This window comes from Lactuca sativa, chromosome 5 (assembly GCF_002870075.4).
Source record: "Lactuca sativa cultivar Salinas chromosome 5, Lsat_Salinas_v11, whole genome shotgun sequence".
Taxonomy (NCBI): Eukaryota; Viridiplantae; Streptophyta; class Magnoliopsida; order Asterales; family Asteraceae; genus Lactuca; species Lactuca sativa.
Genome location: NC_056627.2, coordinates 189,073,820 through 189,101,157, shown reverse-complemented (window position 1 = coordinate 189,101,157; position 27,338 = coordinate 189,073,820). Strand labels below are relative to the sequence as shown.

Sequence of the window (27,338 nt, the reverse complement as noted above, 5' to 3'; positions counted from 1 at the left end):
GGTTAGGACTGTTCATAGTCGTACCAAGGAGTGGATGTAGCCTGATCAACTACATTTCCTCCGAGGTACAACCATCACATGTCCTGAGGAAATCATGATGACTAGGGAACCTAAAAACATACCCTTTTATCCCCAAGAAGAGAACATCAACTCAATCTATGCAATAATTGTAGAGTCACAGGAGTAATGATAGTTTATTCGTATACCTCCTCTCAATCTACATGGAAGGGGAGAAACAGGGCATTCAGTTTCATCAAGTCTTGGTGGCTGAAGGGATGCTTGAAGATGAACCTGAAGGAAATCAAGGGGGAGCACACGATGTTGGGCCTGACGAGTACACGGAATCCCGCAAGGGAGAATCGCTCCCCCGAAGCTGAGATCGCCGCCCTGCGACAAAAGCTATTCGCCATGGAAGCACGTGTAGTGCGAGCTGAGCATGAGAGGGATGAGGCCATTGGAGACATGACTGAGATGGCTCAGTCGTTGGCTCAACTTTTCGGCATATGATCTCGCCACTGTCATAGGGCGCTCCATAGAGTGTTAGGGATAGACTTATCTTACTATGTCATTAGGATCTATGCTATGTACCCCGACTCTATGTTTAAGTGACTACACTACTCATAAAGTCGTTATGCTATCGTCATTCCCCTTGATGAAATTTGTGACAACCCGAAATTTCCATTCATAACAAACCATATCAAGCCAATAGAGGTTAGAACAGTTTCAGTGAAATTCCAGACTTTGGGTATAAGTTTGGCAGTTTTTCAGGATTTACACTTCAGGAAATATCAGGAGAGTGGATGCACTAGGGTTATGTGCAACACTGTTATTCCAACACTCTGCTATATTAGAAATCATTTCAGGAATAAAAATATTTTCTGCCAAAAATATCTCAAGACTATAAATAGAAAACTGAACCAAATAATTCATTAGTTACATTTCCAATTAGAGAAAAGTCAAATTCTCTCTCACGGCTCTTCGGGATTTTATACCAAAACGTGAGTAACTCTCTCTAATAGTGTTAGAAAGCTTATTATGTGTTTATAACATGAATTAGATAGCAAAATAACTATATTTAGGAGTTTACTCCCCAAGGTGTTCTTGGGCGGTAAACTCCCGAAACAAGGCCTAGACTTTCCCTCGTGATATGCTATTACCTTGGAATCATAAATAGGTGTAATTGGGACATGAAAACAACCAAGAATCACCAAGTTTTGGGTGTTCACGGCCCAAGAAGATCTTGGACCATGAACTCCAAAATCTTGGATCAAAGGGTGCTTTTAAGGCACCTAAACCCTTAGACATTTACTTGAAATTATTCCCACTTAAATCAAGGACCAAAACACATCAAAGACACCTTCCAAATTGAGTTTACGGCCATGGCATGGTTCTTGGGCCGTAAACATGATTAAAGGGCATCAAAGTGTGCCTAAGGCCCTCATATGCTTGGGATAAAAGTCTAAGACCTATACCACATGTGCAAGGGACTTGAAATCAACAAAAACACCCATCCTTAAGAGTTTACGGCCGCAAACTCTAAAGGAAATGGCCCTAAGGCCGTAAACTCTTCTAAGGAGTGTTTATATGCCTCAAACCCTTCCAAGGATTTAACCACCAAGTTGGAATAATTCTAGGAATCATTTAGAACTTCAAAACACAAAATACCACCAAGTTTAGGAGTTTACGGCCGTAAACTCAAGAGTTTACATCCGTAAACTCCATGTGTGATGCTATATGAAGAGTAAACTCATATATGGGGTCCTTTGGAACCCTAAACCCAAGTACCTTGTCCCACAATAGCTTAGATGCAATCCTTAGGGCTTAAAACACTTATATAAAGTGTTTATTATGTCTAGGATGTCTTAACATTATCAATTAGTAATTTAAGACTAATTGAGTGCATATATGTGATTATATGTTCATTAGGAACATAGTGTGTGTACAAGTCCTCACTTGACACCTAACAATCCAACACCGTTCAGTTCATCCAAATCACCATCTACAAGTGAGTTCATACCCCTAAATCAATGTTTTAAATGATTTTGAACGCTTTAATGGGGGGGGGGGGGGAATACAAGTAGAAAACAGTATGTTATTAAGTCAATCTTATGTATTTTATAACTGTGTTTTCACTCAGTAGATTTCACATATTTCAAAAGGTGACACATGAAATGGTTTTCTATCTTAAAATACCTTGATAACAAAAGTATTGGTTTTGAAATGTTCATTAAAATGACATCAAGTCATTCTTAATTATTGTTCAAAACTCCTAGATACCTTGCAAAACCATTATTTTACCTTCTTGAACCAAACTATACTTATACGCATATGTTCATATATATGTTAGAGATTATAGTTTTCACCCTTCATTTAGTTTCCAACACTCTTGGGTAGCAAGAGTGCATAAACCTACTTGAACAACCAATTACCTTTCAGTTAACTATCATAGGGATAGTTAGAAGATATCAAACATTATTCCTATTACAAGGAATCACACCAGAGTCAGTTCATTCATGAGTCTTTACTAGTACATTACCTGATACATGAGTACCTTTACATATGCTTACATGATACATGAATACGCTTACATGAACACGTTACTTGAATACCTTTACGTAGATACATCGACCTGTGTATACTTACATGAATACCTTTACGTAGATACATCGACCTGTGTATACTTACATGAATACTTGAACCTCGGAACATTAGGATGAATTATTAGTACCTTCAGTAAATCGTCCTGCCCATCCCAGATCAACGGGAGTCAGTTACGGGACTAACCATTCCTGGAACCACTGTTCGCTACAGAGGTTAATTGGACAATCTTCGGATGTTCATTAGGTTATCTATTTCTCTTATCGCGATATAGAGTCAGTTACGGGACTAACCATTCCTGGAACCTACTGTTCGCTACAGAAGTTAATTGGACAATCTTCGGATGTTCATTAGGTTGTTATCACTCATATTAGGAGACAGTTACGGGACTAACCATTCCTGGGACCACTGTTCGCCACAGAGGTTAACTGGACAATCTTCGGATGTCCATTAGGTTTTCATTACTTATATTAGGAGACAGTTACGGGACTAACCATTCCTGGAACCTACTGTTCGCTACAAGGGTTAATTGGACAATCTTCGGATGTTCATTAGGTTATTTATTTCGCTTACAGCGATGTAAAGTCAGTTACGGGACTAACCATTCCTGGAACCACTGTTTGCTACAGAGGTTAATTGGACAATCTTCGGATGTTCATTAGGTTATACCTTTCGCTTCGGCGATGTCGTGTTAGTCCTGGTAATCCAGGGATAACACTTACATGATTATACTTTTTCCTGTTTACTTTATTTTGTGATACTTTCACATAAACGAGGAGTTAGACTAACTACTTTAGTACTAGTCAATAGAAAGGAAAAACTATCATTTTACTTATAGAACATTCGGGTCTTGGTAGAAGACTACATTTCATACTTATTGGAAATAAGGGATTTTCTAGGATTTTCAAACTCATATCAATTGTTACATTTAAAGATTTGCCAAACAATCATGACAGTTTTCCAAACAAGACAATGACACTTAAATACTTATGAATTCACCAGCTTTAGGCTGATACTCGCTTTCAAAATAACTTGTATTCTCAGGTCACCAGTTAGACAGGTACGATGTCCAGGCCTTGAGAAGACGAAGCACGGTCAAGACTCTTCGTATTTTGATTATTCATTTTTATTGTTGTACATTATGAAAGAACACACATGTATTAAAACTTTACCTTTAATGCAATGGATGATGTTGTTGCTTGTTTACTACTTTACACTGTTATGATACTTCACATGACGTCCTCCACCCCGGAACGTTTCCGCCGTTCTTGGTTTTGGGGTGTGATAAAATTGAAATCAACGAGAACCTCCTGTTCGTTGAAGAGCCAGTCGAAATCATGGACAGGGAGGTGAAGCGTACCAAGCAAAGTCGCATTCCGATCGTGAAGGTACGGTGGAACGCGAAGCGTAGGACAGAATTCACGTGGGAATGCGAAGATCAAATGAAGCAGAAGTACCCTCATCTATTCTAGCATTCTCAAATCTAGCTTTCAAAAGAATTTCGGGACGAAATTCCCTCTAACGGGGGGATGATGTCACAACTAGGAAATTCGATGCCTTGTAAACATTTAACAATGATAACAAATGTGAATCAACGATGTGAAAGCATGTAGGATGCTTGTTCAATAACAACAAAATTTCAATCAAACACTTCATACAAACGTTCAAATAGTCAACAAAGAATTGGAAGACCCTAGAAATCCTTGTTTAAGTCCATTTTGGACTAGGATTTCCTTATTGGGCCCAATGAACCAATAAGCTTCTAATTTGACTATCTTGGACTTAGAATTCTTAAAAGGGCTCTAATTGGACCCATTTCCATATACTTTAAATATTTCGGGCCATATTGGGCCTAAAATGAAATCAAATACCTAAATGGACCTTATTGGGCCATAACTAACCCAATTAACCCTAATAGGCCATAAAAATCATTTCTTGATTTATATTGGGCCAAAAGTTATCTAAATTATCTATAATTTGGGCTTAAGCATATAAGGGCCCAATTCTTTCTCTTTCCTTCTCCATTCTCGACCCAAGCCCAAAAGAAAGGAATGGTTGACTTTTTGCATGCCACATCATTTTTGTTTGTGGCATAACTAAGCATTACACTTCAAACATCCATGCACTTCTCATATTTCCATGCAATCTCACTCTCTCTTCTCCCATCTCTTTTGCTCTCGGCCGAACCCAAACACACACACCCAGACTTCACTCAAAAATTCTCTCAAGAAGCTCTCTCCTCTCCTCTCCATATTTTCGAAATCTAAGAGGCTTTCAAGGAGCTTCTTCCACAAAAATCATCATTTAAGGTAAGTTGGTGCTTAAATTTATGATCTAACTCACTTCTTTCATCAAAAATCACCTCTTAATCCATTCAAATTCATGATCTTGCATCTTAGAACCCACTAAGTTCGAGATCCATCCAAGGAACTTGCTAGGGCCGAAAATAGCACCAAACTTCTCCAAATCTTCTTCAAAAACCGAAACCACACTCAAGGTGAGCTTCATACCCCTTTTCTTTTCGGTTTTTACGAGTTTTATGGGGGAGATTACAAGAAAATGTGTAGATCTATGTGTTTATGTATGCTATGTGTGATTTGATGCATGCATGTGTGTGATTTCATGTGTTTTGTGATGAATATGTTACCAAAAAGGGTGTAAACCCGAGATCTATGACATGAGGAAGGAAACAAACATAATCTAAGCTATTTTAAACTAAACAAGTCAAGAATAATAGCTTATAATGTTATGATGAACATATTCTAACATAAAACCCATTTTTGGGCTTAAATTGTCAAAATACAAAACTTGGGGTACAAATTAACAAGTCACGGTTTCTTGAAGGTCAAAAGGGTCAAAATAGTTCATATGATTATTTTTCTGAATATTAGAATTGTCAAGGGACTTAAAATGTAAATTTTTAGCTTAATGGGCTAATTATGGGCTTTTCGGCCCAATAGGCCTCAAAATGCGAAAAATAGTGAATTTAAAGGGCTGAAATGTAACTTTCTGAAAAACAGGGAGTAATTAGCATAACAAAATTATTTTAAGGGTCAAAAATGCTTTTCACTATCAAAAAGGACCAAAAATGTAAACTTTTTAGATTTTGGGCCAAAACTGTAAAAGTGGTGAAAAATGGGGCTCTAACCGAGAAACACTATTCTGGAAGGGATGAAGCTGTCAACAAAATAAATTTTGGGTAAAAACTGTGATTCCATCAAATAAATGATAAAAAAATGTCAAGAGAATGTTTTTAAGGACAAAAATGAAATTCTTTTATATAAAAGGATCAAAAGCGTTACTCTTTATAAAAGAAAGGTGGTGAAAAGGTCAAGTCCTACTTTTAAACAAATCAATTCATTAAAACAAAATACATGACCCACGATCACCGTCAAGACGGAAAACGAATACGCATACAATAACAAATATCGTTATAAAACGAATTGATTCGGTCTCGAATCAATAACAAAACAAAATTGTTAAACCAGAGCATTTCAATAAACACGCGATAACTATGTTGAGTCAACGTACAAACTTTGGACTTGAAAGTTTCAAATCATGCTTGTTGGGCCTTGCTAGCCCATTGACATGATCTTTGGGCCCAAAGGGAATATGCTTACGTGTTATTAGGCCTCCTATGACCCGATTTCATGTAAAAGGACTTCCAATAGCTCTAATGTGCTATTGGGCCTTAGTGGCCCATTAGTACTGCTAGTGAGGTCGAGAAGTCAAATGCGAGTTGGGCCAACGTGTCTTTCGCATTCCCAATAGCCTTAAATAACTTACGGAAATAACGGGACTTCGTACTCCCCTTTCTCCTCGGTTGTTGGGCTTATGAGAAATCAAAGTAAACAGATTCAGGGCGTTAATCAAGAGTAATCATGGTGGGTGGATTAAGTGAGTAGTAACGGCCGACGCCTTTAAGGATCGTTCGTAATCTGTAGTTATAAACTAGTCATTTTTAATGCGTGATTATAACAACTCACAAACCCTAGTTAATCCAATGCCACCCGAGAAATCAAAAATCATTCGTCGTAACAGCATAACAATTGAGAAATCACTGTATTTTATGTATTGGGAAAACATCGGGTTTTCCTGGGAAGTTCAACATTTTCACTTGCGCGATTTATACAAAAGTTCAACAATTATACATGTTTTGAAAAATCAACAAGCATATATTTATGGATCTTCACACTCTTTTTTTTTTAAAAAAAACAATGATCTTTTCATAAAATATCGGATTTTCTGGGTTTTACAAATTACACTAAATCATTTTATCACAACATTGCTTATGAACTCACCAACATTTCATATGTTGACGTTTTTCAAAAATGACTTGTATTCTCAGGTGGCATGTAAACCGAAGAATAAGTACCAAGTAATGTTAGGGTGTTCACTTATGATATCTATCAGACATTTTTTTTTATGAAGTTGTAATGTCTAAAACTATGTACTGGATGTAAACAATATCGGTTGCATTGTTTTAATGCATGGTGATGATTTATGATATGCTTCATGTATATTCATTGTGATGGTATTCAATTTAAGTCACAAGAGCCCTCGGACGTTTCCGTCGTCTGGTTCGGGGGTGTGACATTATTGTGCGAACATGCAGGTATTATTCTTATATTTATTGAAGTCTTAATTTGTTTAACAATTATTATTAATTCATTCAAACTAATTTGTTTTTTTTCCACCTTTTAGATGTTTTTGATTATCTTTATATTGTTTGATTGGGGAAGTATGCTGAAAGATTTGTATCGTTGTGGACTGACAAACATGTCAATTTTGGAAATTCAACAACAAACAGATTTGAGAGCCAACACACCAAGCTGAAAAAACACCAGGAATCTGCGAAATGTGATTTGGACAAATTCATACATGTTATTGAAAAAGTTGTACAATCACAAGAAATCGCTATCAAAGAAACTTTCACACGCTGCATAATCACTTATATGCCAAGGTTTAAGGGTCGAATATTCAAAGTACTGTGAAACCGTGTTTCAGTGCATGTTATGGATTAAATCTTGGAAGAGCTTCATCGGTCAAAAAGATTTGTACCAACTCCTGAGAATTGTGGATGTCAATTGCGGACATGTTTTGGATTACCATGTGCTCACGAACTTGTGATGTATATCGGTATAGGTATGTTTAATCTATTGGAGTAAATTGACATTTTTATACTTATAACCACTTTATGATATTTTATCTATTTGACTATAGGTTCACCTATTCCATTAGATTCGGTTGATGCTTTTTGGAGAAAGCTTGATTTGAGCCTTCAATATCTGTGGAATATGGTGATCTTAATGTTGATCATCGTATGCAAAGGTTTAAAGAATTATACAACAATCAACCAGATCATATCAAATACAATTATTTAAGGAGAATAGAGGAGATAACAAATCCATCAACAAATTTGATCAATGAACCTTCGGTTAAGAAAAATAACCGTGGACGCCCAAAAGTAAAGCGTGTCCAACATCAAAGTCAAGTTCCTCACAGATACAGTTGTTCAGACTTAAATCAGGAGCCACCACGGTATAGTTCATCATTCATGGACTTGAACGATGATCCGGCCAGACATAGTTCGTTCTTCATGGGTTCGTACGAGTAACTAATAGGCCAATGTTCATACAACATAGACTTAAACGAGGAACCAATAGGTCAATGTTCATACACCATAGACTTAAACGAGGAACCAATAGGGCAATGTTCATACCAAGCAGACTTGAACGAGGATCTGATAGGCCAATGTGCATACAAGATTGACTTGAACGAGGAACCACCATTGGGACATAATTCATTATTGGATGAAATTCCATCTATATTTCATCCATACATCACACATATACAAAATGTATTGGGTGATGGAAATTGTGGTTTTTGATCAGTAGTCATTTGTTTTGGATATGGTGAAGATCAGTGGCTTTACATCCGTCAACAATTGTTAGACAAGTTATTGAGTTCATATGACGACTATGCAAGAGTTTTCCTTGGATGTGATGAAGTAGTTACTTCATTGTCTTTCTTTATGAAGACTAAGTCAACACCAACAAAACATTGGATGCTTATGCCTGAGATAGGCATCTTGATAGCCAACAAGTTTGGTGTGATCGTTCAATTTTTGACCACTGTAGGCCCTGTAACTTTTTTTCCTCTTTGGAGAGGTCCTAGAGAGTTTCAAAATCACCGAGTCCTTACATTTGCAATTGTGTACACCAATCATTATGTGATGGTACAATTGGAAGGAGAATACCCAATGCCTCCCATTGCGTCATTGTGGATCCGCCACAAAGCCCCATCAACAAGTGAATGACAAACTATGTATAAATCGCGACTAGAATTTTATAAGCATTTGAAACCTCTTGAAAGATCTTTTATGACTATAAATGATTAGTTGTTGCTTATTTTGACTCAAATTTTTGCTATGTAATATTTGAAATTTAAAAGAAAAAGATTGGTGAGGATTTGTCTGGAATATATTTTTCTTGAAATTTATATTATTGTTTTCTTATTTATCTTATAAAAATATAAGGTTGAAAATTAATAATAATATATGATTAAATAATAATGTAATTTTCAAAATAAATAGTATGAATAAATGGTCCAATTAAAAAAAAAAGTAGTTGTATTTACATGTGTAAATCACAATAATAATTATTGTTAAAGACTAAAAAATTTTACCCTAAAAAAATATGACGAGGATAGAAAAAAACTAATATTTGTTATTATTTATTTATAAACTATTATTTAAATAATAACTAGAAAAGATTCCCCATGCTATGCATGGGTTGGAGAATTCATTGGTTCCAGTTTTTCTAGGGAGTGAAAGTGGAAGGTAAAGTAAATGACGAATACTGTCATATATATAACATTGTGAAAACAAATAATAGAATTATATAGATTATTTATTTACATACTATTTTGGTTTTGTATCCTCTCTGGTACTACAAGGAGATCAAAAAATTCACCAATCATTTGCATACTTCCAGTCATTGAATAAGAAAAAACCTGGCATGGATTCCAGCAAGCTGTTGGAAATTCAATCTCTTGTGGTTGAAAGTTGTGGAGTATAAACTCCAAAAAAACCATTGACATGTAAATTTTTGCATCTTCCATCTATAAATAAGAATAAGTAATTAACTAACTCACACCATCAACTGTATTGCATACTTTAAAGTTATTTGAGCTGCTTCTTTTGCCTGTTAATCGCAAAGTTTAACTTTATATTTTAGATACTTTATTGTTGTTATGAATCCATGTCAAAAGAACAAACAATTTTAAGCACTGTTGATGAAATCCATCATTCCAACCTCATCAAGAAGTTCTTCATAACCACCAGGAGACGACACATCAAATGGAATCGAAGAAGAAACTGACTTAACACCAAACTCAACGTCTCTACGAAGTAGATGGAAGTAAGATATTATAAAATGTCGAAAGTGAAAGTAGAATGCTACATATTTTTCTTAATATGCCTTTTTTACTCATCTCAAAGTCAATAATGAAGGTAATTTGGTCATTTTAATGAAAAAGGAAGACTCGTTGGACTGAATTTCTTCTACCCATCCCTAAGTATAATGAAATATGTTAAATGCAGTGTACTTTTACACAAACTTAATGTACTTACAATATAATGCCATAAAGATGACTCGAATGTGATAAAGAAATTCATTTTGTATGAATTTCTGCAAGCACAATCTTGCCCTGCAACATAAATTTGTTAAGAACACAAGAAAACAAAAATAACTGGAAGATATAAAATATAATTTTGTAGTTTTATCGAATTTGAACTATAATGGTAAGATTTTTTAGCATCAGGAAAGAGAAATCATCTATTACTTTTCCATTTATCAACAACCATGAACATTATTTATCTCATTTCGTAACATGCGAACCTAACCAACTAAGGGCGATTTGGTAATTTTGATACTGATAGAACTGGATAAAATTTTGTACCAGAGTTATTTAGTGGATTGAAACGAAGAACACCTGAAAAAGGCGATGCATGTTGATAAAAAAAAATAACCCCGACAATTAGCAAAACACGATTTAGATGATCAATTTAATCAAATACAAACATTTACACGATGCTTTTGTCAAATATAAACATTTACACGAGGTTTTGGTCAAATATACATGACAATTTGATCAAACAGAAAATTTAAATGAAAAAAAGTAAACATAAAAACTAAGTCCAAGTTTGCTGATGCTTCTATCAACCAAATTAACACAAAAAATTACATAAACCACCTATCAACCATTTGTCAGTATGCAATATCTATATCATAAATGACAAAAAGTTAAATAACCAGGATTCAATCGTAGTATAACACGACAAAGGAAAACAATATTTATAAAAAAAAAAATCGATTACATGAAGATATAGAGTTCAGATTGTACCTTTCGATTGTCAACTTCAAAGTAACCCGATTGCTGTTTGCATGTTAATTAAGTTGGCGTGTCAGGTCCATACCGGTTTGACTTCTTAACTTCAAACGAAGCTGATCTAACACCTTCAAACCAATATCAACCTGGAACATAAATACGAAAGAAATAAATACAAACTTATTATCAAACATTTTTTAGAATAAATGTGCAAATACAAAATAATGACTTCTTTTACTTATAAATAGCAAGATTATTCCAATTTTCAATTTTAACTCTATATGTCCTTCCATGAATGATCAATACTCAATGATTCAACAAAACCACATATAGGTGAACAAAATTTTCCAAAAGACTGCAGCAACTCAATTCATTTGCAAAAGAAAATAACCACACGGGGGATCAATCTAAAACAAAATCGAAAGTTCCACCATGTAAGTACATCAATCTGATCACCCTCCTATATCACCCGAAGGCAAGTGATAAAATTAAGTAAACAGGGATGAAACCATAACTGTAGGTTTGATTCAACTTTACCAGGTAGAAAAACTGTTGACCATATTTTTGGTTGAGGATTTTTGTCAAGCAGCTGGTGTTCGGGAAAAAAAAAGAAGCACAAACAATATAAAGTTATATTCCATAATTGAATCCCTATTCTAATAACAAAGGTCAAATCCAAATAAATAGTAAATTACCACAATATAAGAATTTCACACCTTTAAAATCAATAAGATTCAAAAACACTAAAAAATTGTGAAATTGAGAAACAAATGGTGGTAGTAAGAATGAAAAACTCACTTGTCTCTTAATCATGCCAAAACCAAAGGAATTCCGTGGATATGTGTTGCTCTGATTAATCTAAGAAGTATTCTTGATGTTTCATCTCTGTCTTGAAGCCCCGTCAATGGCTGAGTCGGATTTTGGTGGGCACATGTGTTCTTCTCCATGCTTATAGCTAAATAAAACGATGAAATTTCTATTGAAATTGATGAGAAATCAGAAGCAGAGAGAAAGGCAGCTAATTTGATTGCATAAAATGGAAGTGAAAGCATATACACGAAGGTGGTCGTGTATCATATCCTCTTGTATTGTTTCCCTTTTCTGGTTCTGTCATACCCTTTCAGATTGCTTCAATTTCGAAATCCAGAACCAAGTCACCAAGTTTTTTTTTTTCAATCAAAAGGTACCCAGACAAAAGTAAAGTTCCCTAAAAACCCCTGATCCCGGAAACTTAGGGCAAAACAGAGCCAACTGTAGGATTGTGGATCAGATATCCAAAGGAAGATGTGAAGAATAGGAAGATGTGAAGAATCGGAATCACAGAGTCGACAAAGTTTTGAGGAACACTACATCGACCCCTAAGATTGTTGTTGTTCGTCTTCCTGGTTATCGGTGTACCCATGTGGAAGGCAGGTGAAATAGAACAAAGAAGAAAAGATAAGGGGTATCGAATGGAGGGTAAATGAGCATTTACCTTTAGTCGATTTTTATTGGATGATATCTATGGCGGTGACGGTGCAACAAGTGACTGGGTGAGGGAGGCGATGGAGGGACCAAATCTGGTCTACTTAAAAATTTAGGCGTAAGGGAAAAATCAGCAACCCATAAAAGATACATGCCAAAACTGTGAAACGATAGAAAGAAGAGACGGTTGTTGACGAAAACCGAAATTTGTGTGGCAAAAATCCTAAATGGTAAGACTTTAAGGCAAAATCCTAAACAGTGAGACTTTACTGTTCTTAAGTGTCCTCTCAATTTATTATATATATAATACGATTAATAGAAATTATTAATTGTAAGAAATAATTAATAATTGAAAAACAAAGTTAATAAAATGATTATATTGTAATAAGTTAATAAATAGGTAAATAATAACCTATAATAACTTATAGGTTAGATTAAAATGTATTAAACTAGAGTGAAGTGTCACATCAACACCCTATAATTTATTAAGATAAAGAAACAAACAAAATAAATTTTTGAGTAAATTACATGAATGATCCCTATGCTTTGGGGTAATTTGCACGTTTGGTCCCTAACTTATTTTTTTAACTCGGAAGGTCCCTACTATTTGTTTTTGTTACTTACTTGATCCCTACTATTTGTTTTTATTACACGATTGGTCCCGGTTTTACCTAAAAATACTATTATTTAAGTAGGGGGAAATGATGAGGTAGGTAAGATAAGATGAAAAGGGTGGAGTTGGAGGTGTGTTTATTTAAATAAATAAATAAAGCAAGGAAAAAAATAGTCTTTTTAGGTAAGACAGAGACCAAGTACGTAACAAAAACAAACAGTAGGGACCTTCCGAGTTAAAAAAATAAGTTAGGGACCAAATGTGCAAATTACCTTAAACCATAGGGACCATTCGTGTAATTTACTCTAAATTTTTCATAAAACACTTTTTAAATTATTGACTTATTGAATTTTACTATTAAAAAGTTAATCCAAAACACTTTTTAAAAATTCATTTTCCCATCTTTAAAGTCAATAAATTCTTTTGAAAACACAAAAATAAATAGAGACCTTCATAAGTCAATAATTTTTTTTTAGCAAAACACACAAGTGAGTTAATTAATTGATCTTTATTTAATTGTTTTTGGCTTTCTTTTTGTTATGCTTGGGTCGGTTGTTTTTTTCGCACACCGAAGTTGTGATTGGACTTAAGGTTGAACGTAGGGTTTTGGCTATCAAAAAAATTGGGTGTAGGGTTTTGTTTCTTCCCCTTTCCCTGAGAGCACACTGTTTCGCCATCGGCGCTTGTTTCTCCCATTGGTCACCAACGTAAGAGTGTTCATCTCTTTCAGCCTGTACTTGTTTTCGTATAGGAAGTCAATTCTATATATCACACTTGGTTTCCTTTCTCTGTTATAAATGTTCAGCAAATCTATATATGTAAAATATTCATCGGAAAGGAAGAATTACCCTGCAATACTAATTCGATATATAATGAACCTGTTTTGTTCTCATAAACATGATTGTGTTTTGAAAACCTAACATAACCCTGAATTGGATTTTATTATACAGCTACTGAGTTTTGGAAAGTGCAACGATAGTAGCCACGATGGCATACCAAGGAGGGAACCTGAAGTCGACCTCCATTAATGGAGTGAAGATGTACACAGTAGCAGGACAACACAAGTCACTTGCCACTTGGCTTGCGCCAAAAAAGATTAGAGCTCTTCGCAAAGACAAAAGTAGGGATTTGTGCATTGCCCTTCTTTTCTTCACAACTTTGCATTTGAATTGCATATGTACCATTTGTCACTAGTCTGTTCATATTCTTCTTTGTTACCATTAACAACTTCATTTTCCTGCATATAGATTATCTGGAAAGGGTGGATTTGATACAAGATTTAAGATTTGAAACTGCAACAACTAGAATTAAAGCTACCCCAGATGGCGAATTTCTCATTGCTTCAGGTTATTGGAAACTTGTGATATGTTTTTCTACTCTATGCAGCTTTGTGATTGACATATTTAGTTAGAATTGTCCTATAAACTTTGCTGACTATCAAGAGTTTTAGGTATTTATCCTCCTCAAATCAAAGTATACGAGTTAAGAGAACTATCATTGAAGTTCGAAAGGCATCTTATATCAGAAATAATCAACTTTCAGGTATCTTTTTTCTTAAGCATTGAATTAGATTATATCAAAAATTTGTAACATACTTTCATCTATTTGTTTATTATAACATCTATTTGAAAACAGGTGTTGAGTGATGACTATTCAAAGCTAGCTTTCCTATGTGCTGATCGTTCTATTTGTCTACATGCTAAATATGGAAGCCATTACAGTTTACGTATCCCAAGGTACTAAACCTTTACTCTCATAACATTTTTCTATGAACATAAATGTTACTTTTTCTTTAATCTTCTCTTGTTTCTTGCTTGTTTATTTGCATCATTAAAAAATAAATCCAATTTTCATATAATCCCCTGTCTCCAATTAAGCACAACAATTCCATTCTTGAGATAAAAACCTCCCTTTTGCTTAAAGTTAAATACAACATTTGTTGTATACTTTTATAATAAAATATTGATAACATGTATGAAATTATGTGTACTTAACTATTTTTAATTAATTATATATACATATACATATATATATATATATATATATATATATATATATATATATATATATATATATATATATCTGACTCTGATGTTTTCTTTTATGAACAGGATGGGGAGGGATATTATATATGATAACTGGTCATGTGACTTAATATGTGCAGCCTCATCTCCAGATTTATACAGAATTAACTTAGAACAGGTTTGTTAAAAAAATTGCAATTTTCTCCCTCATGTCTTTTATGGTTTTACCCTTAGCGTCTTTTTGATTCTACAATTTTCTTGGTGTCAAAAACAGAACTTTCTTGTTACCTGAAACATTATAAAAATAAAAACTCTGTTTCATATCTAAGGAATGTTGTTACTTTTTATGTTTTATGCTTGGAGTTAATTTTTATTTATTTATTTATTTATTATTTATTCAGGGACGTTTCCTATCGTCTCTTACAACACAATCTCCAGCACTAAATGTAGTCTCTAGAAGGTTAGTTTGACTTCATCCATAAACTTACTCCTTTTTTTTGTTTGTCTACATATTATTTATGGTTAAATGTAAGAAAAGATGGAAGTATGTTAATATTTTTTTTAATGAAAATTCAGCAAGTATCATGGGCTAGTTGCTGGTGGTGGTGAGGATGGTGCTGTTGAATGCTTTGACATGAGAACAAGATCTTCCATTGCAAGGCTTAATGCAGTGACACCTGTCAATGATGGTGATCAGGTTATTTTTTTTATTATTTTTTTTACAAGTTATAATAATAAAAAACTTTATGGGTCTTATGAAGTTTTAATTTAATCACACAATTATTTGTTGTGTTCTTTAGGAGGTTACTGCTATAGAGTTTGATGGAGATGGAGGTTATCACATGGCTGTTGGAAGTAGTGGTGGAAAGGTATGTTTTATAAAGTCAAAGTCATTTTTTTTATTCTGATGATTTAGTTTCTTTTATCAATTTAATTAAATGAAAAGGTTTATTTCCATGAATTTTCAGGTTATGATTTATGATTTGCGTTCATCTTCTCCTATTCGAGTAAAAGATCACATGTAAGTTACCAATTTATATATTATAATATATAATATATAATTCTAACTATAAAAATTAACTCTTGATATCTGACATTATTTTATAGGTATGGAAGCCCTATATTAAACATCAAATGGCATCAGACTTTGAACTCAGAGAAACCAAAACTAATTACTACTGATAAGCATATTGTCCGAATTTGGGATCCAGAAACAGTAAGATCCTGTTTTTCTTTTTTTTTCCTTAAAAATTACTTAACAAAGTTTTATATAATAGAAAGTTCAATAACGAAAAATGGGTTGTATTGAAAATTTTCATTCCATTCCATGAACCACAATTTCACATTACTTCAAGAATGATTCATTTCATTGCATTCCAACAAACAAACAAACAACAATGGAATAAACAATTCCATTCCTTGGATTCAATCATACCAAAATTTCTCATTATTTATTTGAATTCCATTCAGGGGGAAGGAATGACAAGTATTGAGCCAACAGGTGGAGAAATTAATGACATGTGTGTATTTGATGAAAGTGGATTAATGCTATTGGCTCTAGACACAAGCCAAATCCCTTCTTATTTCTTACCAGCCCTGGGGCCCGCTCCAAAGTGGTGTTCATACATGGAGAATTTAACAGTATGTCTTACAAATATTATTTACTAATTTTGCATATTTGCATAATTGCATCAATTCTCATTGATTTCTTTATTATATTTCTTCATAAATTTTATGCCTTTGTTGTATGTATGTAGGAAGAGATGGAGGAAGATGCAGAAACTACTATTTATGATGATTACAAATTTTTGACACAAGATGATCTTGAAAAATTGAACTTGACAAATTTAATTGGCACAAATCTTCTAAGAGCATACATGCATGGGTACTTTATTGATTTTCGTCTTTATAAAAAGGTAATTTCCTATTTCCTTTATGCTTTTTTATTAGTTATTATGATTTTACTTTTTTCTTCTTTAAACAAATTTGTTATTGTATGTTTGAAATGTGTTATCAGGCACATGCAGCAGCTAATCCTGTTGTTTATGAAGAGTATTTAGAGAAAAGGAAAAAGGAGAAGGATGAGGAGGAGCGTAGCACGCGTATTACGGTTAGTATTTAAAGAAGGGCAAATTAGTAAATATAGAAAAATGAAACAACATTTTTTTTTTTTATAATTCTATTGTTGTTGCAGATTAAGAAGAAACTGCCTAAGGTTAATCGGGTTCTTGCAAAACGTCTTCTTGAAGATGAAGAATTAGAAGCCATTAAAAAAGATACAACAGATGTTGCTGTTGATGTAAATGTTGATGTTAACACCACTAAAAAAGCATCAAAGAAAAGGAAAGGACTCACTTCTGATGTTCTTCAAGATGAACGTTTCACTTCTCTCTTCAAAAATGAGGTATCATTATCGTTATGAATATCTTTTTTTTTATTACATTTTTTCATTTTTGTAGCTCATGTTTTTTTTTGAATTATAAAAATGTTATCAGGATTTCGAAGTGGATGAAAACTCATTGGAGTATCGCGCATTGCATCCTTTAGCTACACCAGTGCAGCCTTCATTAGTGAAGGAACACTTTGAGCCTTTTAATGAAGAAGATGAATTTGATTCTGATGAAGAAGATTCTCAGCCTTCAGATGATGATGAAACTAAAGATGGAAAGAAAACTCGTGCTCCAAGGTAAAAAAAAATTATTATTTATTATTTTGTTTATCTGTTTGATAATTGCTGATTGAGTCAGACTCGGCCTTTATATCAGAGGCTTCTCTAATTGTGGTATCAAACAGTCTGAATATGACCGAGTCAGACCCTATAAGAGGCATATATATCAAACAATCCTTAAAGTCATGTTCTCATTATTATATATATTGAAACCAAATGATGTTAGCAATAGTATACTTTTAGGCTGAGACTTTGGCCACAACACTTTTGTATGTTTCATACTTTTGGCCACAAGATTTTCATATATTGGCAGATTTGGTCCTTGGACTTTTTGGGTTTCAGAATTTGGCCACAAGACTTTCATAAATTTGCAGGTTTTGTCCCTAGACTTTTGGGTTACAGAATTTGACCACAAAACTTTTATAAGTTCTTAGGTTTGGTCCCTAGACTTTTGTATATTGGCAGATTTGGTCCCTAGACTTTTTGGGTTTCAGAGTTTGGCCACAAAACTGTTATAACTTAACAGATTTGGTCACTAGACTTTTTGGGTTTCAGACTTTGGCCAACAAAATTTTTATAAGTTTGTAGGTTTGATCCCTAGACTTTTGTATATTGGCAGATTTGGTCCCTAGATTTTTTGGGTTTCAGACTTTGGCCAACAAAATTTTTATAAGTTCATAGGTTTGATCCCTAGACTTTTGTATATTGGCAGATTTGGTCCCTAGACTTTTTGGGTTTCAGACTTTGGCCAACAAAATTTTTATAAGTTCATAGGTTTGATCCCTAGACTTTTGTATATTGGCAGATTTGGTCCCTAGACTTTTTGGGTTTCAGACTTTGGCCACAAGACTTTTATAACTTGGCTGGTTTGGTCCATAGACTTTCGTATATTAATATATAGATTTGGTCACTAGACATTTTGGGTTTCAGACTTTGGCCACAAAACTTAAGTATATTGGCAGGTTTAGTCCCTAAACTTTCATATGTTGGTATGTTTGGTCTGTAATATCACTCTAGTTAAAGTCTATTTATTTATCTCCATGAAAACAAGCTTTTCGAGAAGACTTATTTATTTTATAAAAAAAATGCAGATTGTATGAAGTGAAGGATGAGAGGCATGCAGAAGCATTTGGAAACAGGAGGTCACTTGCTAAAGAAGATGCTCTGCCATTAGAAGAGAGGGTAAAAGCTCTGGCAAATAGAAATCAAGGTTCAAACGCCTTAAACAAGATTAAATCTGGACCAGGTGGATCAAGGGAGATTTCATTCATATCTAGAAGCAAAGGGAAGTATAAGGAAGATGAGTTTGATGATGATGATGATGATGATGGTTTCAATCATCGTGAAAAGAGAAGGGGAGTGCATTCACTGGGGTTGAAGTCCGATAGAGGAGGATTTCAGGGTCGGGGACGTGGTGGTAGAGGGCGGGGAGGTGGCGGCAGAGGGAGGGGAGGTGGTGGAGGAAGGGGGAGAGGAAGAGGCGGTGGTGGAGGAGGTGGAGGAAGAGGAAGAGGAAGGGGTAGGCGGTGAAATGCAGCCTCTGAGATTAAATTCAGGAAGTGTCCAGTGGTTTAATGTGTTTTTATAAAAAAATTAGTAATGATTTTAAATATAATTTAGATAGAAGAAAAGATGAGTGAACACTGAAGATGCCTTTTTTTATAGGGTTTAGATGAGGCGATTTTGATGTATTTTTTGTGTTGATTATCGAAATTGTGTTTATGGTAATATAATAGTGATTCAACTTATTTCTATTGCATTGTTACATTTTTACCTTTGTTTTTATTTTTTATAGGACATTATATTTGAAAATTTTACTACATTCATATTAGGACATTATGTTTTATTGCTGGTTGCATCATTCTGATATGACATTTTTTTTTGTTGTTTTTCCATTGTTATTATTATGAGTATGGTTATTGTTAGTTTATTATTAAAAGACAAATCAAGCTAATATCATTTATTGTTTTTCAAGATTTTATTAACAATTTGATCAAAATGGTCATGATTTTTGCAAAAATCTCTACCATATCCGTTCATTGGTTTTTATTTAATTTAGTTTTTGTACGTTCACAACTTGATATCACAGGTCAAAAAAATACAACGTCCAAATTACATTCTATTTATTTGCTTAAAGTCATACATGTTTACATGTAACGTTAGATTACTAATAATATTATCTTATTATTCATGTGTACAACTTTTAGCGTGTAAAACACACCACAAAGCATGAGGTATTACTTGCAACTTGCTAATTTCCAAAGACCAAAGTCATAATGTGTACAACTTTTAGTACATTATTAGGTATTAAACTATATCCATAATAACCCATAACACAATAGAGAGAAAGAAAGAAAAGTTGATTTGAAACATGAACTCATAATCCACAAAAATTATAGTTCCAGTAACACTATTATAGAGTAAAGGCCTCAAGATAATTAAGAATTTGAAAAACATGGAAACCTTTTCAAGCAATAAATTAAAGTTAACAAAATCACTACTCCTACATACAACAAAACAAGCCTTAAAAACTTTTTCATTTGATGATTGCAGGTCTATTTGCTTTTCGTTTTGGTCTTGATCCACCAACTTTTTTCAATGTCTCTGTGGTCAATGCATACATCCTCACAGCAAATAACTCGTCTGGAAATCCCTTCTGATCCTGATGCACAAGGGTATATTAGTAATTTCACTCTAACCTTTAAACTATATCAGTTTTGACCTTATACAATAGGAATTACCTTTAACTTGTAGATATTGAGGCCACACTGATTAAAGAGTTCCTTGAAGTATACATCTGACCTTGTAATACTCTTATCTTCATTATCCAACACAAATCCTATATCCATATATATTTTGGATAAACAATGATGTATAAAAAGTATTTGGGAAAATAAATAAGTCTCATTTTCCTGACTTTTTCTCTATTAAGTCGTTCTTTCTGTATTAAGTAAAGAGAGAGTTGCTACCTGATTTTGCGAGGTTTTCTTTCAAAACAAAAAATCCACCGGGTTTAAGGCCAGCCTACATATAATCAAATGTGGGAAAATTTGTAAAAAGTTAGGACATTGTTGTAATTGTGTAGATTTTTAAAATACATTGATGTTATAGGAAGAAAGGAAAGTGGGATGATATAATAAAAAAATCAATGAAAGTATTTATAAAACTACATATTGTTACCTTTGCTCTCTTGAAGAATGACACAAAGTCATCATCAGCAAGATGCCCAATGCACCATTGGACCCATATCACATCATACCTTTGTGTATCTGGAGTGAATTCCTGAAAGTAAAAATTCAAACAACAAAAAAAAATGCCATTAAAGTAAACTAAAGTAGTGTTTGGGATGATGGAATCAAAGAACACAAGCCAATAAAACATCATGATGGAATGTTGGAATGTAATGACTCATTCCATTCCTTCGTTATTCCATTCCTTTGTTATTCCATTCCATCCAACTAAACAGTATATTTTATGATTAACATTAATAATTACCTGTAGTGGAGTACAGTAAAAGTTGGAAGCTTTGTGCTCCTCTGAGACTGATAGATTTTCAGGAGCCAAATTTTCACGAGCAGCCTCCAAGAAATGTGATACGGGTTCAAGAAGGTCAACCTAGAAACAATCAAGCAATTAATTTTACAAGTAACTAATGACAAAATGTGCTAAACATAAAATCAAAAATCCAAGAAAGATCCAGAAACTAGAGATGATAATATATCTTTTGAGCAAAGAATAAATAATGTACCTAAGTTATGTATATAAGGTACCAAGTGTTGAAAGTTATTACCTCATTAAAGTATCTTATGAGAAGATTCTTAGTCACCCTTCCAATTCCAGAACCACAATCTGCACAAGTTTTAGCCAACAAGGAATCTTCAATACACAACAAATTCTAACTGGAATTTGATGGGTGACACAAGCACATGAAAATTTGGTTGATTTTATATAAACCTGAAGAAGAAGAAGAAGAAAAGGAGAAAGAGAGCTAACCAAGAGCTACAAGATGCTGGTTTCTTCCGCCATTAGGAACAAGTTCAGTTAAAAGGGTGTTGAGAAAAGCCTCACTGGCTTTGATATCAGGCTCATTCACATGTGCATATCCACCCAAAACTCCATCGACTGATGCATCCACGCCCTTTTGATCACGAAAAAAAAACAATTCTTTAGGGTTTATACGGATTTGTTATGTGAAACGAAAAGGAGGGCTAAACCTACTTGCCAGTAGCCAACACCATTGCGATACCAATCGAGCTTCTTTTGTGAATCGCCAACTTCTTCTCGCCACATCTCATCGGCGCTCTTGAATTCCCGGCCGTTGCTATCTAATCCACCGATCTCCATCTCGATTCGGGTGGTCGCTCTCGTTCTCACTCGGCACTTGTCGCGCGCTTGATGAGTTTCAGTTGCAGTTGCAGCCAAGTAAGAATTCAAACACAAGTTGCTGTTTGCACAAAGCATATGTGTTTTTGGGGTTTCGACTCTCTCGTATTTCAATATTTCATACTCGGCAAGACGGCATTGCCCTGTTATTTTCCCTTGAATGATTTTTTTTTCTTTCTAAATTTAGTAATATTTTAATTTGTAATTCTATAAAATTTTGAAATTATTTCTATTTTATGATAGAAAATGTAAATGAGTTTATCTTACATATATAACCTTTTTCTTCTTCGTCTTTCCTTTTAAATGATTTAAGTTAAAGCAAAAAGAAAAGAAAAGGACAAAGATAAAGAAATTGCTTGAAATATGAAGAAAAGGGTAAAATATAAACATTTGTTTAAACAACATTATTGAGTACTTTTGACCAAACAAGACATTTTTTAAATGGCAAAGTGCACTAAAAATAAAATGACTTAGGTAGTTAGGTTACACATTATTACCGAATCAACATCGTTTATGTTAATATTAGACGATATTCGCTAATCTAAAATCACAAAATTTAGGATTCAATATAGTGGATATCAGTAACCGATACCATACCCGATACATGTACTATTAACTTTCGTTAGGTTCGGTACTCGATATCAGTTTTTTCATCCATTTCAGAACTAGAGATTCTTTGAATGATACGGATTCGGTACCATGCTTGTCCATAATTGTTTTACACATTATTATATAGATTCTCAAAATATATTGATTTAGTTTAACAACAAAACAACAATAATAATACATTGGTCCCATACAAAATGGGGTTGGGGAGGTAGGATGGGTCGACAACCAATATCATTAGTAATTACAAAGGAAAACTGTATTTGTAAAAGACATTGACAAAACGAAGGACTATAAAGATAATAATAATAATATTACAAATTGTGTAACTTTGCATATGATCCCTATATATAAAAAGGTTAGCTTGTGATGATCTCTCCATAAGGAAACTAATGTTAACAATGAAAAAACACTAACGCATCTTTAAATAAAGAACCAATAAAATAAAGCAAATATGGAGGTAGAAAAGATAAGAAAAACATGAATGAACAAGTAGTGATAGTCTATAGATAACACTACTAACCACACATGTTGGAAGTATAGGTAGCTTAGGTAAGGTGTCATAAATTACAATGATGTAGTAAACATTAAAAACAATTATAATAGTGTTTGGTATGCAATAAGCAAAGATTTATGAAATGTAGTATTATGATAAAAAAAATCATGATTTGTTGCCACAAATGAATGAAATGGAGCATCTTTAAATATTACTAAAACAGAACCCTTAATTCACCAATGAAGCAATCAGGACCCTTGATTGCATTTCAATGCTATGTTTTCCACCATTAGATTAGATTGATGACATCATATTCTTCAAATAAAATTCAAACACAATTACATTTAATTATAGAATCTTTAATAATTATAGAATATTTAAATTCAATAATCACATTATCAGTTATACCATATCATTCTATTTATATATGAGATATGAGATATTAGTTTCTCTAATTAATATTGTTCCTAATTTAACTATCTTATTTATAGCTCCTGGCTTCAAAATTCAAACCGTTCAATTTTTTTTTTATTTTTATTTTTGAAAAAACTCATTAAATAAGCATATTAGTAATTTGGTCATTAACCTATAAAATCTAATCTAATCCTATTAAATTAGCGAAATATTTAAGAGTCAAAAATAAACTCAATATTATTTATAGTTTATCTCCCGGTATATCCCACGTAAAATAAATCAATTTGAGATAATGGTTTTGAATTTAAAACTCATTAATTAAGCAAGTCAATTAATTTGAAATTTTGATTCAATATAAATGATATCATTTTTTTCTAGATGAATACCCGAAAATCTCCAAGATAATATTTTAGGATCCCATTTTTTTTGGAAGATAATGATTTCCTTATTGAAAAACAACCTATATATACGATTACATTGAAGTTCTTCTTCTTACGATTTTGAATTGAATCTGAATCGTATGATTTACAGTACTCTTCTTTAACAGTCTTATTCTATAATTTTTTTTATAGGTTCTTTCTTTACTCTTTTCTCCTTCTACAATTTCTTATATTTACTTTGTTCTTATTACTTGTTATTATTATATTTCTGTTGAGAGGTCATGAAAAAATTAATCAATATACTTTTAGTATATTAGTTTCATTCATTTAGTTATAGAAACAAAATTATATCCTTTATATTAATTTTTTTTAATATGCTGACCCATGTTTGTCAAGAGAAAGCCATAAAAGTCGTTTTAACGTATGATGACAAAACTCGTGGAACGGACCAAAAGCAAGATGAATAAGTTTTTTGTTGTTACATTTCAACTTGCATAAACAAATATATATATATATATATATATATATATATATATATATATATATATATATATATATATATATATATATATATCTTGTTCTAAGTTCTTCAATAATTCTTTTATACATATTATTATACTCTTTAGTTAAATTTTCTAATTTTATATTACTGTATTTGTTTATATCAATGACTTTAGTTTCAAAATTGACATTCAAGTACAAGACTTTACTTTACTGGTGTGGTGTCACTTATATTATTTGATCGTGAAACAAAGAAACTTCTAGAAAAACTGCACAAGAGTTGCTTCAAAAGTTTAATGATGTTATCGATATTAACTTCATTTATATAAAACTAATTTTTTACCTTTTGTCTATCTATTTTTATAACTATTTTTTTAGGAGGGTAATATGGAGATTTATTCATTTACTTTGAATGTACTTTTCGTTAAAAAGTTGGTGTTCAAATTCAAATTTCACATTATAATTTGAAGAACAAAGTTGATGATTATACGATCTCAAACTTCATTGTTGATAATACAATCATTGTTGAATTGGAAAAAAATTTAAAATCGAACAGGAAACATTCTTTTACGAAGAATACTACAAACATTACACTTATTAAATTTTGTTTTTTATATTTCAGTTGACCAACTAACATATTTCTATGTACTATAAATGTAGGCGCCAAAATCCAATTTGTTTAATGTTTTATTGGCAAAAGTCGGATCTCAAGACACATTAAATTCGAAGGTTTCAAAATATAATATAACTAAATCTAATATTTTAAAAACCTTAAAATATTATTAACTTTTAGATTGACATATGAATTTATTTTCTACATTTAGGATGTTGTTTCGTTTACTGGTGATAACGCCACACCCGCTTCGAATCTTGATAAAAACACTATAACAAGTCCATTAACTAAGTGGACATCCTTTAAAAAAAATGTATGGACATGAAGAATTAAAATGCAACTGGTAAGATGTTTACGATGTTGATAATCTGACAACCATGTTCTCAAACAAACGACCATCAACATCAATGACAAATCGTACTTCTATAAGCAATTTCACAATATTGTATTTTTTTACTAGCTTTAAATTAACAATTACTTCTTTCACTTGCTTAAGATTATTGATTACTCATGTAGGTTTGTAATAAAATAAAATTTTGATAAATTGAAAAAGTTGTTCAACAAAACCTAATTGGTTATATATCAATTTAGGCTTCTTTTTGTGTTGTCATGTTTGTTGATTTGATTATGTAGGATTAATTTGAAGTTCTATTTCTCTACAGGAATGTTAATGTTCACATTCAAGTAGAAACAATCACAATTGGTAAGTATTCCAAATGATTTTTCACTTACATTAATCAAATCTGTTACTTTAAATGGTGCGTTCTCATAGAAGTCATACCGGTTGTCACTATATAGATCTTCTAGCGGTCTATAGAAGAATCCTAGCGGCTCTATGAATAATTCTGCTGCGTTTTCAATGAATGATCACTCTATCAACATTCGTTCTCTAAAGTTCTTTCTCTTATTTTTTATATACATGTGTGTCACAACAATAAGGCAGAAAGAGGTGTTAGTAACCATTAAAGATGAAAAAGTAAGATATAATTTAAGAATATTATATAAAGTATAAATTGTGGATTTGTGATATTTATTTGTATGAAAAATATGTTGTTTGATTGCTAGGTTATATTTCAGGGTTTTTTTTTTTTTTTTTTTTTTTTTTTTTTTTTTTTTTTTTTTTTTTTTGTAATTTGATTTTGACAAGTTTGATCTAAATTTAATAATTGAAGCAGGTATGAAAAATATGTGCTAACGATTTTGAATTTGTATTGCCCTCCAGAAACCATTTGTAGCCTTATAGACTGTTCCTTCATATCTTGGTAGGTCTTCGCATTTCTCCAAATTTGGCTACAAAAAGTCATGGATTGTAACACCGTAAATTTTCAAAATAATTTTTCGTTTTCAAAATCACATAATGTATCACATCACAATTTCAAATCCATAATCAATATTGTTTTCAAAACAAATCCCAAGATCTCTACACAAAATAAACTCCATCGATGAGTGTGTACGTGTCAAGCCGTCGCCTTCCCACGGTCCTCGCTGGTACCTGAGACATCAAACACAACAACTGTAAGCATAATTGCTTAGTGAGTTCCCAAAATACCACATACCACAAATACGCCACTCAAGGCTAAAACCGACCCTCTGGTCTAGATGTCTCGGCGGGACCCTCCAGTCCCGTAGCTCGTCGGACCCTCCGGTCCAGTTACAGCTCATTGGGCCCTCTGGCCCGGTCAGAATCGTTGGGCCCTCCGGCCCGGTCGGAATCGTTGGGCCCTCCGGCCCGGTCTATTTAACCATACAACATACAAATAACACATAGCACGAAATCTCTAAGACAACACATAATCTCATACATAACACATAAGACCCTCTGGTCAACTCGAAATACCACTCAAGGTAATGTATAGTGAGAAGACTCACCTCGCGTGTCTCGGTAACTCGTAAATCTCGTAATCACTAGTGCTCGATCTCCCGAGCTATCGTCCTCCTACAACACAAGCGTATTTCTACTTAATACTACTCGACTCTGGCTGACTAATACCACGAAGTCAAACCAGTCAACACTAGTCAACGGTCAACGGTCAACGGTCAACCCGACTCGCCGAGTTCCTACGGGAACCCGATCCCTCTGAATCTCTTCCGACTCACCGAGTCACTCGCCCGACTCGGTTACTCAACCCCTGGTTCATAATCGTTGAACAACCCGCACCAACTCGCCGAGTTTGGGGAATGGACTCG

General features: G+C 33.2%; 2 protein-coding genes across 2 annotated transcripts; one reads left to right on the top strand and one right to left on the bottom strand.

Annotated features, from left to right (window-relative positions):
• The first annotated feature begins 13,623 nt into the window (after positions 1-13,623).
• On the top strand, positions 13,624-19,510 carry LOC111882921 (uncharacterized). Its single transcript, XM_023879288.3, has 17 exons — positions 13,624-13,773; positions 14,017-14,186; positions 14,314-14,412; positions 14,517-14,608; positions 14,702-14,802; positions 15,178-15,268; positions 15,492-15,550; positions 15,667-15,787; positions 15,891-15,959; positions 16,059-16,111; positions 16,198-16,306; positions 16,561-16,731; positions 16,848-17,006; positions 17,108-17,200; positions 17,285-17,494; positions 17,586-17,776; positions 18,850-19,510. The coding sequence occupies exons 2-17, from the start codon at positions 14,054-14,056 to the stop codon at positions 19,286-19,288; spliced, it is 2,190 nt and encodes a 729-aa protein (XP_023735056.1). The 5' UTR covers positions 13,624-13,773; positions 14,017-14,053; the 3' UTR covers positions 19,289-19,510.
• Positions 19,511-20,103: 593 nt separating this feature from the next.
• LOC111882930 (alpha N-terminal protein methyltransferase 1) lies at positions 20,104-22,300 on the bottom strand. Its single transcript, XM_023879293.3, has 8 exons — positions 21,977-22,300; positions 21,752-21,896; positions 21,549-21,607; positions 21,254-21,373; positions 20,939-21,040; positions 20,728-20,782; positions 20,500-20,597; positions 20,104-20,420 (listed from the first exon to the last, which is right to left on the bottom strand). Exons 1-8 carry the CDS (start codon positions 22,217-22,219, stop codon positions 20,295-20,297), a joined length of 948 nt encoding a protein of 315 aa, XP_023735061.1. The 5' UTR covers positions 22,220-22,300; the 3' UTR covers positions 20,104-20,294.
• Between the last annotated feature and the right edge of the window lie 5,038 nt (positions 22,301-27,338).